This window comes from Pan paniscus, chromosome 10, assembly GCF_029289425.2.
Source record: "Pan paniscus chromosome 10, NHGRI_mPanPan1-v2.0_pri, whole genome shotgun sequence".
Classification (NCBI taxonomy): Eukaryota; Metazoa; Chordata; class Mammalia; order Primates; family Hominidae; genus Pan; species Pan paniscus.
The window spans coordinates 54,782,724-54,795,109 of NC_073259.2; the positions used below are offsets into that span (position 1 = coordinate 54,782,724).

At 35.4% G+C, this 12,386-nt stretch overlaps 1 protein-coding gene across 17 annotated transcripts in view; it reads left to right on the forward strand.

Moving 5' to 3' along the window:
• KIF21A (kinesin family member 21A) overlaps positions 1 to 12,386 on the forward strand; it is a 149,883-nt gene that overhangs the window by 78,914 nt on the left and 58,583 nt on the right. For all 17 annotated transcript variants that reach the window (XM_034936028.3, XM_034936029.3, XM_034936030.3 and 14 more), the window contains exons 7-11: positions 965 to 1,080; positions 5,821 to 6,016; positions 6,735 to 6,924; positions 7,277 to 7,340; positions 12,183 to 12,386. In XM_034936028.3, the coding sequence (XP_034791919.1) occupies positions 965 to 1,080; positions 5,821 to 6,016; positions 6,735 to 6,924; positions 7,277 to 7,340; positions 12,183 to 12,386 (770 nt within the window). The remainder of the gene's footprint in view (positions 1 to 964; positions 1,081 to 5,820; positions 6,017 to 6,734; positions 6,925 to 7,276; positions 7,341 to 12,182) is intronic.

The following is a 12,386-nucleotide window of genomic DNA, read 5'->3' on the forward strand; positions in this document are numbered from 1 at the left end:
CTTGTAGGTGATAATTCAGTGACAGTAGGAAAAACAGCAGGGTGGCAAGAGTGACTACAGAGTTCTGTAATTTGACTAGTTTTTAAATAATTGGATGCTAACACATATATTATTGTATTGTATTTATTTATTTATTTATTTATTTATTTATTTATTTATTTATTTTGAGGCAGGGTCTCACTCTGTTGCCCAGGCTGGAATGCAATGGTGCAATCCCAGCTCACTGCAACCTCCACCTCCCAGGTTCAAGCTATTCTTCTGCCTCAACCTCCCAAGTAGCTGGGACTACAGGCACACACCACCACGCTTAGCTGATTTTTGTATTTTCAGTAGAGATGGGGTTTCCCCATGTTGGTCGGGTTGGTCTCAAACTCCTCACCTCAGGTGATCCCCCCACCTTGGCCTCCGAAAGTGCTGGGATTATAGGAATGAGCCACCGCACCCAGCCCATCTTATGTCTAAGGATAGATATACTTGCATAGGAATACCTTGTTCAGAGAAATAATACTGATTTTTTTGTTGTGATTAAAGAAGGTTTTCTTTTCCCGTGGGAACTGTATTGCAAAACGAAAATTTGCATCAAACTGTTAAACTAACTAAACATTTTATTTTTACATTGAGTTGAGGAGAAGAATGCGTAACATGAATGGACAATTTTCTGGGGACATAACCTGATGCTCTGATAATTCTAGGGGTAACTAAAGTTGTCAATCTTATTTCTGTTTCAAAGAATTAGTACTATTAGTACTATAGTACTAATATATACATACAGTATTATATATAGTACTAATATATATGTACTAAATTTACAGTGACGTTGGTTACAAATGTAAAACAAAACCAAACACAAATATTCTTAATTATATCATGTCTCTATATTATTCTCCGTAAACTTTCTTTATTTAAAATTGTTATAATTAGTAAATTTGTATCATTTTGCTGTCTTTCTTTCTCTTTCTTTTAGTTGGCACTTGGCAATGTAATAAGTGCCTTGGGAGACAAGAGCAAGAGGGCCACACATGTCCCCTATAGAGATTCCAAGCTAACAAGACTACTACAGGATTCCCTCGGGGGTAATAGGTATGCATAAATGATTATCCTCTACTCAGACTTTTGATTATTCATTATGAAATAAGCTTGTAAGATGATTTATAAGAACTACTTTTATTGCAAAGCAAACTAATAGGATGAGGAACTAATCCTTATACTGTTAAGGATCTCAAATGTGTGAATAATTTTGTATGTTATTTCACATAATCCTAGCATCCCTTGAGGTGTAGGTATTATTATTCTATTTTCTAGATGAGGGAAATGAATCTAGAGAGGTTAAGTAATTTATTCAAGGCCACTTAGCTTGTATATGAAGTCAATAGTATGTGGACTTTCTTATCATAGCTTCTGTTTTAAGTACTTAGCACAGAATAGAAAGCTAATAAAATTTTGTTGAAAAAGTAAATACTCTTTCCTAAGTAATTACAAAGTAATTTAAATATTATTGGTACTTTTTTTTTACAAAGTCTTCTAAAAATTCAAATTTTTTTTTATACGTGGAAAAATCTTAATGTCCACTGAATGAAATACAGAGTGTTGGCTGGTTATTAACTTTGCCAATATCACTGACATTCTTGCTTTCTCATACCTTGCATCATTCTGATATGCTTTTTCAGCTTTTTTTTTTTATGGTAATGTATTCCCCTCTGTAAACATGTTGGCTTTACAAATGGAAACATTTTTGGCATTTAAATTCAATCACAGCACAATTCAACAAGTTACCAACAACCACAGTGAATCTATTTTACAGTGTTTGCAATAATGTAACATCATATTTACTGAAAAGATTATTAGATGCTATACAACAAATCTAGTATTTAAACTAGCAAGGTTTCTTTGTGAACAACTGTGTTAGTTCGTTCTTGCACTGCCATAAATACCTGAGACTGGGTAATTTATACAGTAAAGAGGTTTAATTGTCTTACAGTTCTGTAGGCTCTACAGGGAGCATGATTCTGGCAGCTGCTTGGCTTCTAGGGAGGCCACAGGAAACTTACAGTCATGACAAAAGGCAAAGAGGGAGTGAGAACTTTACAGGGCTGGAGCAGGAGGAAGGACAGGGAGGTGCCAAACACTTTTAAACAACCAGATCCCCTGAGAACTCTATCATGAGAACAGTTCCAAGAGGGAAATTTGCCCCCAACATCTAATCACCTCCCACCAAGGCCCCACCTCCAACACTGGGGATTACAATTTTACATGAGATTTGTGTGAGGGCACAGATCCAAACCGTATCAACAACTATTATCCAAATAATTTTGGATAATATTAAATCCTTTTAAGTTTATAATCCGTTTGGTTTAGAAATAAAGTTCTGTTTTGGGCGGGCGCGGTGGCTCATGCCTGTAATCCCAGCACTTTGGGAGGCCAAGGCGGGCAGATCATGAGGTCAGGAGATCAAGACCATCCTGGCTAACACGGTGAAACCCTGTCTCCACTAAAAATACAAAAAAATTAGCCAGGCGTGGTGGCGGGCGCCTGTAGTCCCACCTACTCAGGAGGCTGAGGCAGGAGAATGGCGTGAACCCAGGAGGCGGAGCTTGCAGTGAGCGGAGATCGTGCCACTGCACTCCAGCCTGGGAGACAGAGCGAGACTCCGTCTCAAAAAAAAAAAAAGAAAGAAAGTTCTGTTTTGTAGAATACAACATTGTCATTTTTATGTTTCTTCCTTTTATGTACTATTAGCATTTGTCTTAACTCATGTCTCTTCCAGCACATCCTATGTATGGATGCAGTTTTCCTTCCACTATCATGTATTTCTTGTGTTCTATATTTTCAGTTTGATCTTCAGTATCAAGAGGGGTCTTATTATAACAGAATAAAAATTTTCATTTTTTCAGCCAAGTGTAAATTTTTTCGGGTTTTCTAAATTGTAGCTTTTTCCTGTATTTATTTCTTAACTATAAAACAAAGCAGACATGATATATGTCCTCCCTTTACTATTTTAACTCTTGAAAACTTCAATACTTTTGAAAGTTTGCTTACCTTATAAGTGGTCTAAGATATTTTCACTGTGGATCTTGAATTTCTGCTGAGTTTTAGGCTACAGCTAAATAGTCTCATGTTCCTCACCTATTTCCTTAATGGGTGGTAACCCCTCAAAGGAGATGACCCCTTCTAATTCCTTTCTTCGTGTGCCTCAATTTTTGCTTAAAATTTTAGGATTGCATTCCTAGTGCAAAAGCACTGTACTTTGTGTAAGCCTTGGAGAGCAAAGTATCTTCACTTTTTGAAGTTTATACAAATTAAACTTAAAAGAAAAATTAGACCAAGGATACTTTTGAAAATAAGCTCCATATGTTTATGTGCATAATTTAGTGTCTTTTAAAAAATTCGAGCTGGTTTTTTTACATTTACAGTGTTTAATAAATATCATAACCAGTTTATGGCAAAAATTCTGGAAAATACAGGAAAGTATAAAGCATGAATAAAAATCAGTTATATTTATAGCTGGGCACAGTGGCTCAAACCTGTAATCCCAGTACTTTGAGGCCTAGGTGGGCGGATAACCTGAGGTCACAAGTTCAAGACCAGCCTGGCCAACATGGCAAAACCCCGTTTCTACTAACAGAAACACAAAAATTAGCTGGGCATGGTGGTGGGCACCTGTAGTCACAGCTACTTGGGAGGCTGAGGCAGGAGAATTGCTTTAACCCAGGAGGCGGAAGTTGCAGTGAGCTGAGATTGTGCCACTGCACTCCAGTCTGGGTGACAGAGTGAGACTCCATCTCAAAAAAAAAAAAAAAAAAAATCATATTTCTAATACCTAGAAGTAACTACTGCTAACATTGTGATACATTTTCAAGATGTGTAGTATAACTTAATTTGTAAGAAATATAATATACAATATAATAAAATATTTAAGTGATATAGTTCTCTTTAAAGCAGAATTGTGCTTTTTGTGTGAACTTTTAAAATAAATAGCTTTTTTTTAGCTTTATTTTATTTTCTTTGAGTTTTTCATAAATAGAATCATTCTTGAAATTTATATATTTTGGGTTTTGTTTAATATATGATGTTTTCCCTATACAGTTGATCCTTGCCAGTTACTCTTATTCCTGACTTTCACTATTCTTCTTAAGCCCTTGATCCCAGCACTTCTCAAAATATTTGTTAAAGGCGAGTCCTTCCCTTCTTTCCAATTTGTGGTGGGTTAATATTGTGCATGACCATACAGAGCTTGCCCCATTTGTGACTCACCATGGGAGTTTGAAAACACTTGAACTGATCTATACTCAATGAGAGGAGGTCATTGATTACAGGAAGTTCAAGTGTTGTGGAAGTTTCTAAAGTGCTTACTTGCAATTTCTGCATTACTTTAAACATTTTTTGTAAATAAGTAAGAAATGGATGTATGTACCTGTGCTTACTCAAGGTGTTATGGGTCAAAGAAGGCTAATATAAATTTATTTTCCCCAATTTTACATAAGTAAAAATAATCTGCAGACTGGTGCTAGACTGGGGACCACACTTCAAGTTGCTCTATTCTCTAATCGGCATCCATAATCCTCACGCTTACTGAATTACCTTATTTTCTTTATCAAAAGAGAAAACTAAAATGGCATGAATTATTTTAACTTTCTGACCCCCAGTAAATATTATGTACACATGACACACATCACAATTGTTAATGACCTAATATTGGTTCAAATGTTGTGTTATATGTTTAGAAGTATGCTGATAAATAAAACTTGATAATCCCTGTCCTTTAGGAATCTAAAGTCTAAGAGTTTTGGGGTCTATAAAATTTCAATATAATAATAATATAAAGAATGCAAAAGAGATATCCAAAAGGTGTGAGGAGGCAGAAAGGGTACAGACAAATTGAGGATTTGGTTCTTGGATTAGGTGATACCTTAATTGATTGTTGAATAATAGTAACAGTAAGGGTAAGCAAGAGTTGTAGGAAAAAGGTGTGGAATGGGACAAGGGGTACCTATGAGTACTGTGTTGAGATTATTGTCGAAAGAAAAGATTGGAAGCAGGAGACTAGGAGGCTAAGATTATGATTGATAGGCATTGATTTTTCTACCAGGATAAGTAGACTGCTCCTTAATTGCAGTTCCTGCACATTTTTTAGTTAGTTTGTGAGTGTCTATTAGAATCTCCATGTCTGCTTTATTTACAAACATAACATACAAACATAATGGGGCATACTTAGCATTTCACTATCCTAATCTTTGGTGGCTAAATCAATTTATCATGACCATAAAGTAATGTTTCCCACTTTTCCTATGTAATCTGGCCAGAAACTGTAATTCTGATCATTCAATCACAAATGACAGTTTATATAATGAAACACAAGAATATACTAACTACTTTTCTTGTTTCAATGTGATTGGATTTTGTGTACAATTCTTTGCTGGCATCAAAAGTCAGGATACAGGTGATTAAGAATAAATTTTTAAAATACTGAAAGAATAAATAATGAAAGAAGTGGTTTTAGATTTTCAGTGTAATGTATTGTAGTCAGTTTAATTTTAGAATTACTGTGTGCACTCCTTCAAATCTTTTTAGCAAAGAGGTAAGAAATAAATGTATGTGCTTATACTTTCTCAAGGTCAAAGGTGAATAATATCAATTTATTTCCCCAAAGTAAACAAAAGCTTTTTCTTAAGATAGTCTTCAAGTACAGGGGCTTTTAAATTTGCTCAATATTTTGGTATCTTGAAGAGAAGATACTATTCAAATGTCAGGAATTTAAAAATGATTATTTTAGCATTTTAGGTGCTTTTATGTGTAAGCCTAACTATTATTTGTAACTTTCAGCCAAACAATCATGATAGCATGTGTCAGCCCTTCAGACAGAGACTTTATGGAAACGTTAAACACCCTGAAATACGCCAATCGAGCTAGAAATATCAAAAATAAGGTGATGGTCAATCAGGACAGAGCTAGTCAGCAAATCAATGCACTTCGTAGTGAAATCACACGACTTCAGATGGAGCTCATGGAATACAAAACAGTAAGCTAATGAGTTTGACTTTGCATTTTGTGATACATCTAAGGCTGGCACTTTCTGAACACAATAATGCCTTACACATACGTGTTTCTGGAATCTCTTGGTTGTCATAATAGTGTCCTCCTTTGTTTTGGAGGTAAGAGTCTCTAGTTTTCCTTGTGGACAGTCTTTAACTATGTTCAGTCTAACCTAACAACTGTTTGTTCGAAAGCTTTCCTACCCAATTTTTTTTTTTTTTTTTTTTTTTTTTGAGATGGAGTCTCCCTCTATCACCCAGGCTGGAGTGCAGTGGCGTGATCTCGGCTCACTGCAACTTCCGCCTCCCAGGTTAAATGATTCTCCTGTCTCAGCCTCTTGAGTAGCTGGGATTATAGGCACCCGCCACCACACCTGGCTAATTTTTGCATTTTTATTAGAGATGGGGTTTCACCACGTTGGCCAGGCTGGTCTTGAACTCCTGACCTCACGTGATCTGCCCACTTTGGCCTCCCAAAGTGCTGGGATTACAGGTATCAGCCACTGCACCTGGCTAATCAATTTCTTTAGTAACAAATGCATTGTGGAGTGTTCTACTAGAGGCGAAAGGATTTCTTTTGCCTTGGGGTTGGTAAGATGAAAACGCTCTTGGGTAAAGAATTGTATAGTTATAGAGTATCCTTAAGCAAAACTCTTGTGTTTTTAAGGCTCCTCAACCAACAAGGACATTATTTTCCTTTACTAGGGTAAAAGAATAATTGACGAAGAGGGTGTGGAAAGCATCAATGACATGTTTCATGAGAATGCTATGCTACAGACTGAAAATAATAACCTGCGTGTAAGAATTAAAGCCATGCAAGAGACGGTTGATGCATTGAGGTCCAGAATTACACAGCTTGTTAGTGATCAGGCCAACCATGTTCTTGCCAGAGCAGGTATGTGGGTAGGGTGGGATAAGTGAGGGATTAACTTCTGGAGGGCAGGGAACATTCTTTGTGTTCACTAATTACCTAGCATAGTTGAAATAGAAATGCCAGTCTCTGTGTATACAGTCTGTGGTTTTAAGTTAAATACCTAATTTCAAAAAATAATAAATTCTTATATAAACAAAATATTCCCTTTGTAATCATATTATCTTGTGGTCTGCTCATGTAATAAAGGGTAGAAAATTTGCTATAAGAATTGTGTTTTAAAAAATTATTGTTTTGTTTCCTGACTTTTTTTTTCTCCTGTTTTGTTGAAGTCTTAATTTAAAGGAAAATTTTTATTTCATATTTTGTCTTTCAGGTGAAGGAAATGAGGAGATTAGTAATATGATTCATAGTTATATAAAAGAAATCGAAGATCTCAGGTATAGTTCATGTTCTGTAACATATAATGCACATGTTTGTTTTGGATTTTGCAATGTTATAATATTTCTATTTGTTGGGCTTAATGTTCAGCAGTTGTCCATGGTGATATTTCAGCCCTTTGGTTAGGTTAACTTTAGGAGACTCTTTACTTACCTTTCCCTTGATGTCATATTCCAAGCTGTTTTCCTCCTTTCTCTTCCCATATTATTCTCCTACTCTTACTGCTATGTCCCAATATTGGGTGCTTACCTGACTTGACATATAAAACAGGCAAAATTTATGTTGCTGAAGTTATCTTTGATGCCTTTCCTTCGTATGCCTCTTCCCCCATCACTTGGGAATAGATCAATATCTACACATCATCTCCAATTTTTTGAATCTCCTGTTCTCTTTTATATCTTCAGCTATTCTTACATGTAAATCATGGCATACCTACTAATTTGCCTGCCCCTCTGTGGTACATCCATTCACATTTCATACAACATGCCACACATACTTGCATATGTCAATACCATGACTGGGGCTGGGGGCAAGCATGACATGAAGAGTTCACACTCTAGGTTGGGCAGCATACATAAATCATCACATGTAGTAAACAGAATGACAAAATTTAGTTAAATGATGCCCATGCTGGTGTAGGAATGTGGAGGGGACTAGACTTGGGGAATAGGGTTGGGAAAGAAGGTTAAGTCAACAATATTTTCAGGTTCCACGGTTTCCCGTGATGACTGAGCTATTTTTTTCTTGAAGGAAAACCCCAGTCAGCTCCATGGGGGAGCATCTAAGTAGTTCAAATCTCACTTCTGCTTACCATTTGCAGAACATAAGCAAACGGGAGGAGATCATCTTTCACAGTTACCCTGTCTTGTATTTGTGTTCTCTTTCTCTTCTCTGGCTATTCTAGAGGTTCTCAAACTGTGGCAAGTACTATCTCCACTGTTTCTGGCTCCATAAGGCACACTGGATCTCTTAAATGTTTCAAAAAGCAAAAACAAATGAAAACACATCCCGATGTGGCAATATAGTTATTCAAGTATAATTTTATTCTGTGTATGTGTGTGTGTACATATATATTATAAATGTTATGCATATAACATATATATATATATATATATAATTGTTCATGCTTCATGTTTTTGGTAGAGACCTTTGAGGCACTGCATCCTGGTTCTGCTCAGCAACCAACCTGGACTTGCAGTTTCTACCCCGTGTTGAGAGTACTGTTCCCTGCCTACTGCTAAAAATTTGTTCTTTGACCAGTCTTTCCTGATTTTGTTGACCCCATCTTTACCACTCCTTGAGACACAACTGATAGCTCTGTTTTTTAATTCTTGAAGTTTCTCTTTCTGCTCTTAGGCTGCTTCTCTTTTCTCTTTTATTTCTTTGGCACTTGCCAATTGTTAAGGCCAATTGCCTATACGAGTTCTTATGCTCTCTTTCCTTTCCTCCACTCTGTATTCTAAGTTTGTACCTCAGCTTTATGTCACTATTAGGCAAATTGCTTGACTAGTGCTTATTTCCTAGAAAACTACCAGAATCACTTCCACTCCTTCTGGTGGCTAAAAGCAGCATCTAATGTGTTCCTTCTTCAAAGTCTTGAGTTAAGACTATTCCTTCCTTAAGCCATTTAGAGAACAGAGATGACTCATGGGCCCTGAGTTCAGTTGCTGATCAAATCTTTCCTGGTGTAGGTTAATACCTTGTTCCAGATTCTCAACTTGTCTCTGATGGCTCTTTAATTAGGTGTGTCCCACCCCTGGGGAGTAGCCTTCTAGAATGCCAGGATTATAATTTACATATGGGATAAGCATAAATGAACCTTGAATTCAAATTGGATTACCTGGATTGAAATTTAAGCTTCTATTTATTAATAAGGTGTACGACCTTGGGCAAGTTACCTAACATCTCTGAGTTTTAGTTTATTCATCTGTAAGAATGAGATAATACCTGCTAATCTCAGAGAGTTATTATGGGGCTCAAATAAAATAATAGTATATATACGTTCTTAAATATAAAGGTATCATAAAGGTATAAAGTGTTACGAATATTTAGGTCCAAATTCTCACGTTCTGTTTTTACCTGCTAAACCCGACTTCAACCTATATTTCTGTCAAAATTAGATCTTAGGAAGACATTTATTCACAGCTCTTTAAACTTAATGCAAATTTATGTTTGTTTATTGCCATTTGGGAATATTTCTATTTCATCTTATCATTTTATTGTAAATGAATAGTAGTTACCTTTTAATAAATTTACATGTCACATTACTTGTGAGATAATAATAATCACTAATTAATTAATCCTTGTGTTTTTTGGTGCATGAAAAATTTTGCAGAACATTTTGAAAATATAGGAAAATGTAAGAGAAAATTAAAATCATGTGTATTCCCATTATTCTAAGAACTGATGTTAACATTTTGATCTATCTCTTCAATATTTTTCCAATGAATACTTTAACGCAAATGACACCAGAGTGTATATTTTGCTTTGCTATCTATTCTTTGAAAAGCGGTAATATATTATGAACATTTTTCAATGTTAAAAAGTTTCTACAGTGATTTTTGCATGGCTTCATATAGTACTGTCTTGTTGTAATTCACTTATTTAACTCTATGCTGTTAATGATTATATTATTTCCAACTTTATGATAAGAATACTTATTATTTTTTAAATATCATGTTAGTCGGGGGACTTTTAAATTCATTTTATCATTGATTCTCAAAACAATCCTAGGGAAGTATATATTTTTATCTCAGTTTTACAAAGGGAAGAGTGGGGCCTTTTAGAGACTTGATGGTCCAAGATCCAATGAATGACAGCTGGCATGCAAGCCCTCAGTGTGCTCCTTCCCAAAGAAGTTTGTACACTTGCCCTCATACCTCACTCTTTTGTCTCTATTAAATGAAATGCAGGAAGTACCAAGTGGGTGGGTGAGTGAACGGGAAGAGAGAGAGAGAAAGAGATGGGGAAAGAGAGATGTTCTCCCTGTAGGCCATACAAAAAGTAGATTCTGTTAATGTGGAGTTTGTGGAGGTAATCCCTAAAAGGCCTTTGTCAGCACTAGATCAAAGAATCATTGGATATGCCCCTACCAAATGCAGACTTTTAACATTATGTAAAAAACAAATTTTAAAATAAAATACCTACATTATTTATTACATAATAATAAAGGAGACAATTAAAATATAGATCATTATGGTTAGCTGATTTATTATATTTTCATTCATTCTTAGCATTCATTATTAGGTACCTAGGCTTTGTGCTAGAAATTAAAAATATAGAAAAGTATAATATATTATTTGTACTTTTCTGTTGTTTGATAATCATGAATTTTAACTTTGAGTTTTTATATGAATTTTCTCTAAAACAATTTTGAAGTCATTTAATTAACCTAGAAGTTTGCACACAGCTATTTAACCATCTAAAAACACTGTAATTGTTCTGCCCGCATATGGTATCACATATATAATAAAACAATTTCATTAAAGAATGTGTAGGACCAGGTGGGGTGGCTCATTCCTGTAATCCCAACACTTTGGGAGGCTGAGGTGGGAGGATCACTTGAGGCTGGGAGCTTGAGACGAGCCTGGGCAATATAGTGAGACACCATCTGTCTCAACTATTTCAAGAGTAGAATGAATAATTTTGGTAGGCAATGGAAAAGCACTGAGCTGACTGTGCCTTCCAGAGCTTAGTGTTGCAAATAATCTAGCATCTTTCTCTGAAATATTTGAACATATGCCAAAGGTGCTTAGTAATATAGTGTTGAGAGAGAGATAGGTTGTGTTTTCTTCTTATTTTTCAGTCTCAATCACTGTTGTGCCAAACTAACCTTGAAAATCTATTATATGTAAGTAGATAATTGTATTTTTGATGGTTTAAATCAAGTAGAAATAAGGGAATTGGCCTAGAGGACTCTCTGAATCCTTTTAGTCTCAATAGTCTAGGCTCTTTTAGGATTTCATTGTTTGATGTCTTCATGTGTTAGGATCAGTGTGTATGTTATTCTCCTGTCATTATTAGGACTGCTTGAGCAAACAAAAGAATTTTTTCAATTATCAAACTCAAGTTTCCTTGGAGATACTGTCTTTTCCCACGCTATATTCAGGAGCCAGATGTCCGTCAGCCAGTTTGGGGCAGATTTGACAAATTATTCCTTGCACAGTTTTGGAAATGCCACTATTGTGTGATGAATGAGGAACTGAAACTAAGGGGAGCATGCTGCTTGTGTATTTTTTAAGTTTAAATAATAGGTTTACAAGCAAGGACAACTGATGTCCGCCGGCCAGTATTCAAGTAATCTAATTACCACTGGCATCTGAATATGTAGAATTCTTTTGAGTATTAAGATTATGATTACAAATATATAATTATTCAATCAAGAAATATGAAAAAATTGTTAAATGTTAATGTGTGTGAGCATTCTTTTATGATTATTTTTATTATTTTGTGAGAATTTTATTTAGTTTAAAAATCCTTATCTTGTAGCCATGTTGAAATGCATTTTGGAAAACTTTTTAGCATGAAGACTAACTCATTTAAAATGTTCCTGCCTTATTGCTAGAGCAGTCAGATTCATAGAGACAGAAAGTAGAATGATGGATGCCAGAGCTGAGGTAGAGGGGCTGAGGGGAAGTTAATATTTCATGGGTATAGAGTCTCAGTATGGGAAGATAAAAAATTTCTGGAGATGGATGGTGGTGACGGTTGCAGAACAATATAGATTTGCTTAGTGCTACAGAGCTGTACACTTAAGAAATGGTAGTGTGGTACACTTAATGTTATGTATTTTTATCCACAGAGAAAAATGCTCCCTATTTAAATATATTTTTATTTGCTAGGGCAAAATTATTAGAAAGTGAAGCAGTGAATGAGAACCTTCGAAAAAACTTGACAAGAGCCACAGCAAGAGCGCCATATTTCAGCGGATCATCAACTTTTTCTCCTACCATACTATCCTCAGACAAAGAAACCATTGAAATTATAGACCTAGCAAAAAAAGATTTAGAGAAGTTGAAAAGAAAAGAAAAGAGGAAGAAAAAAAG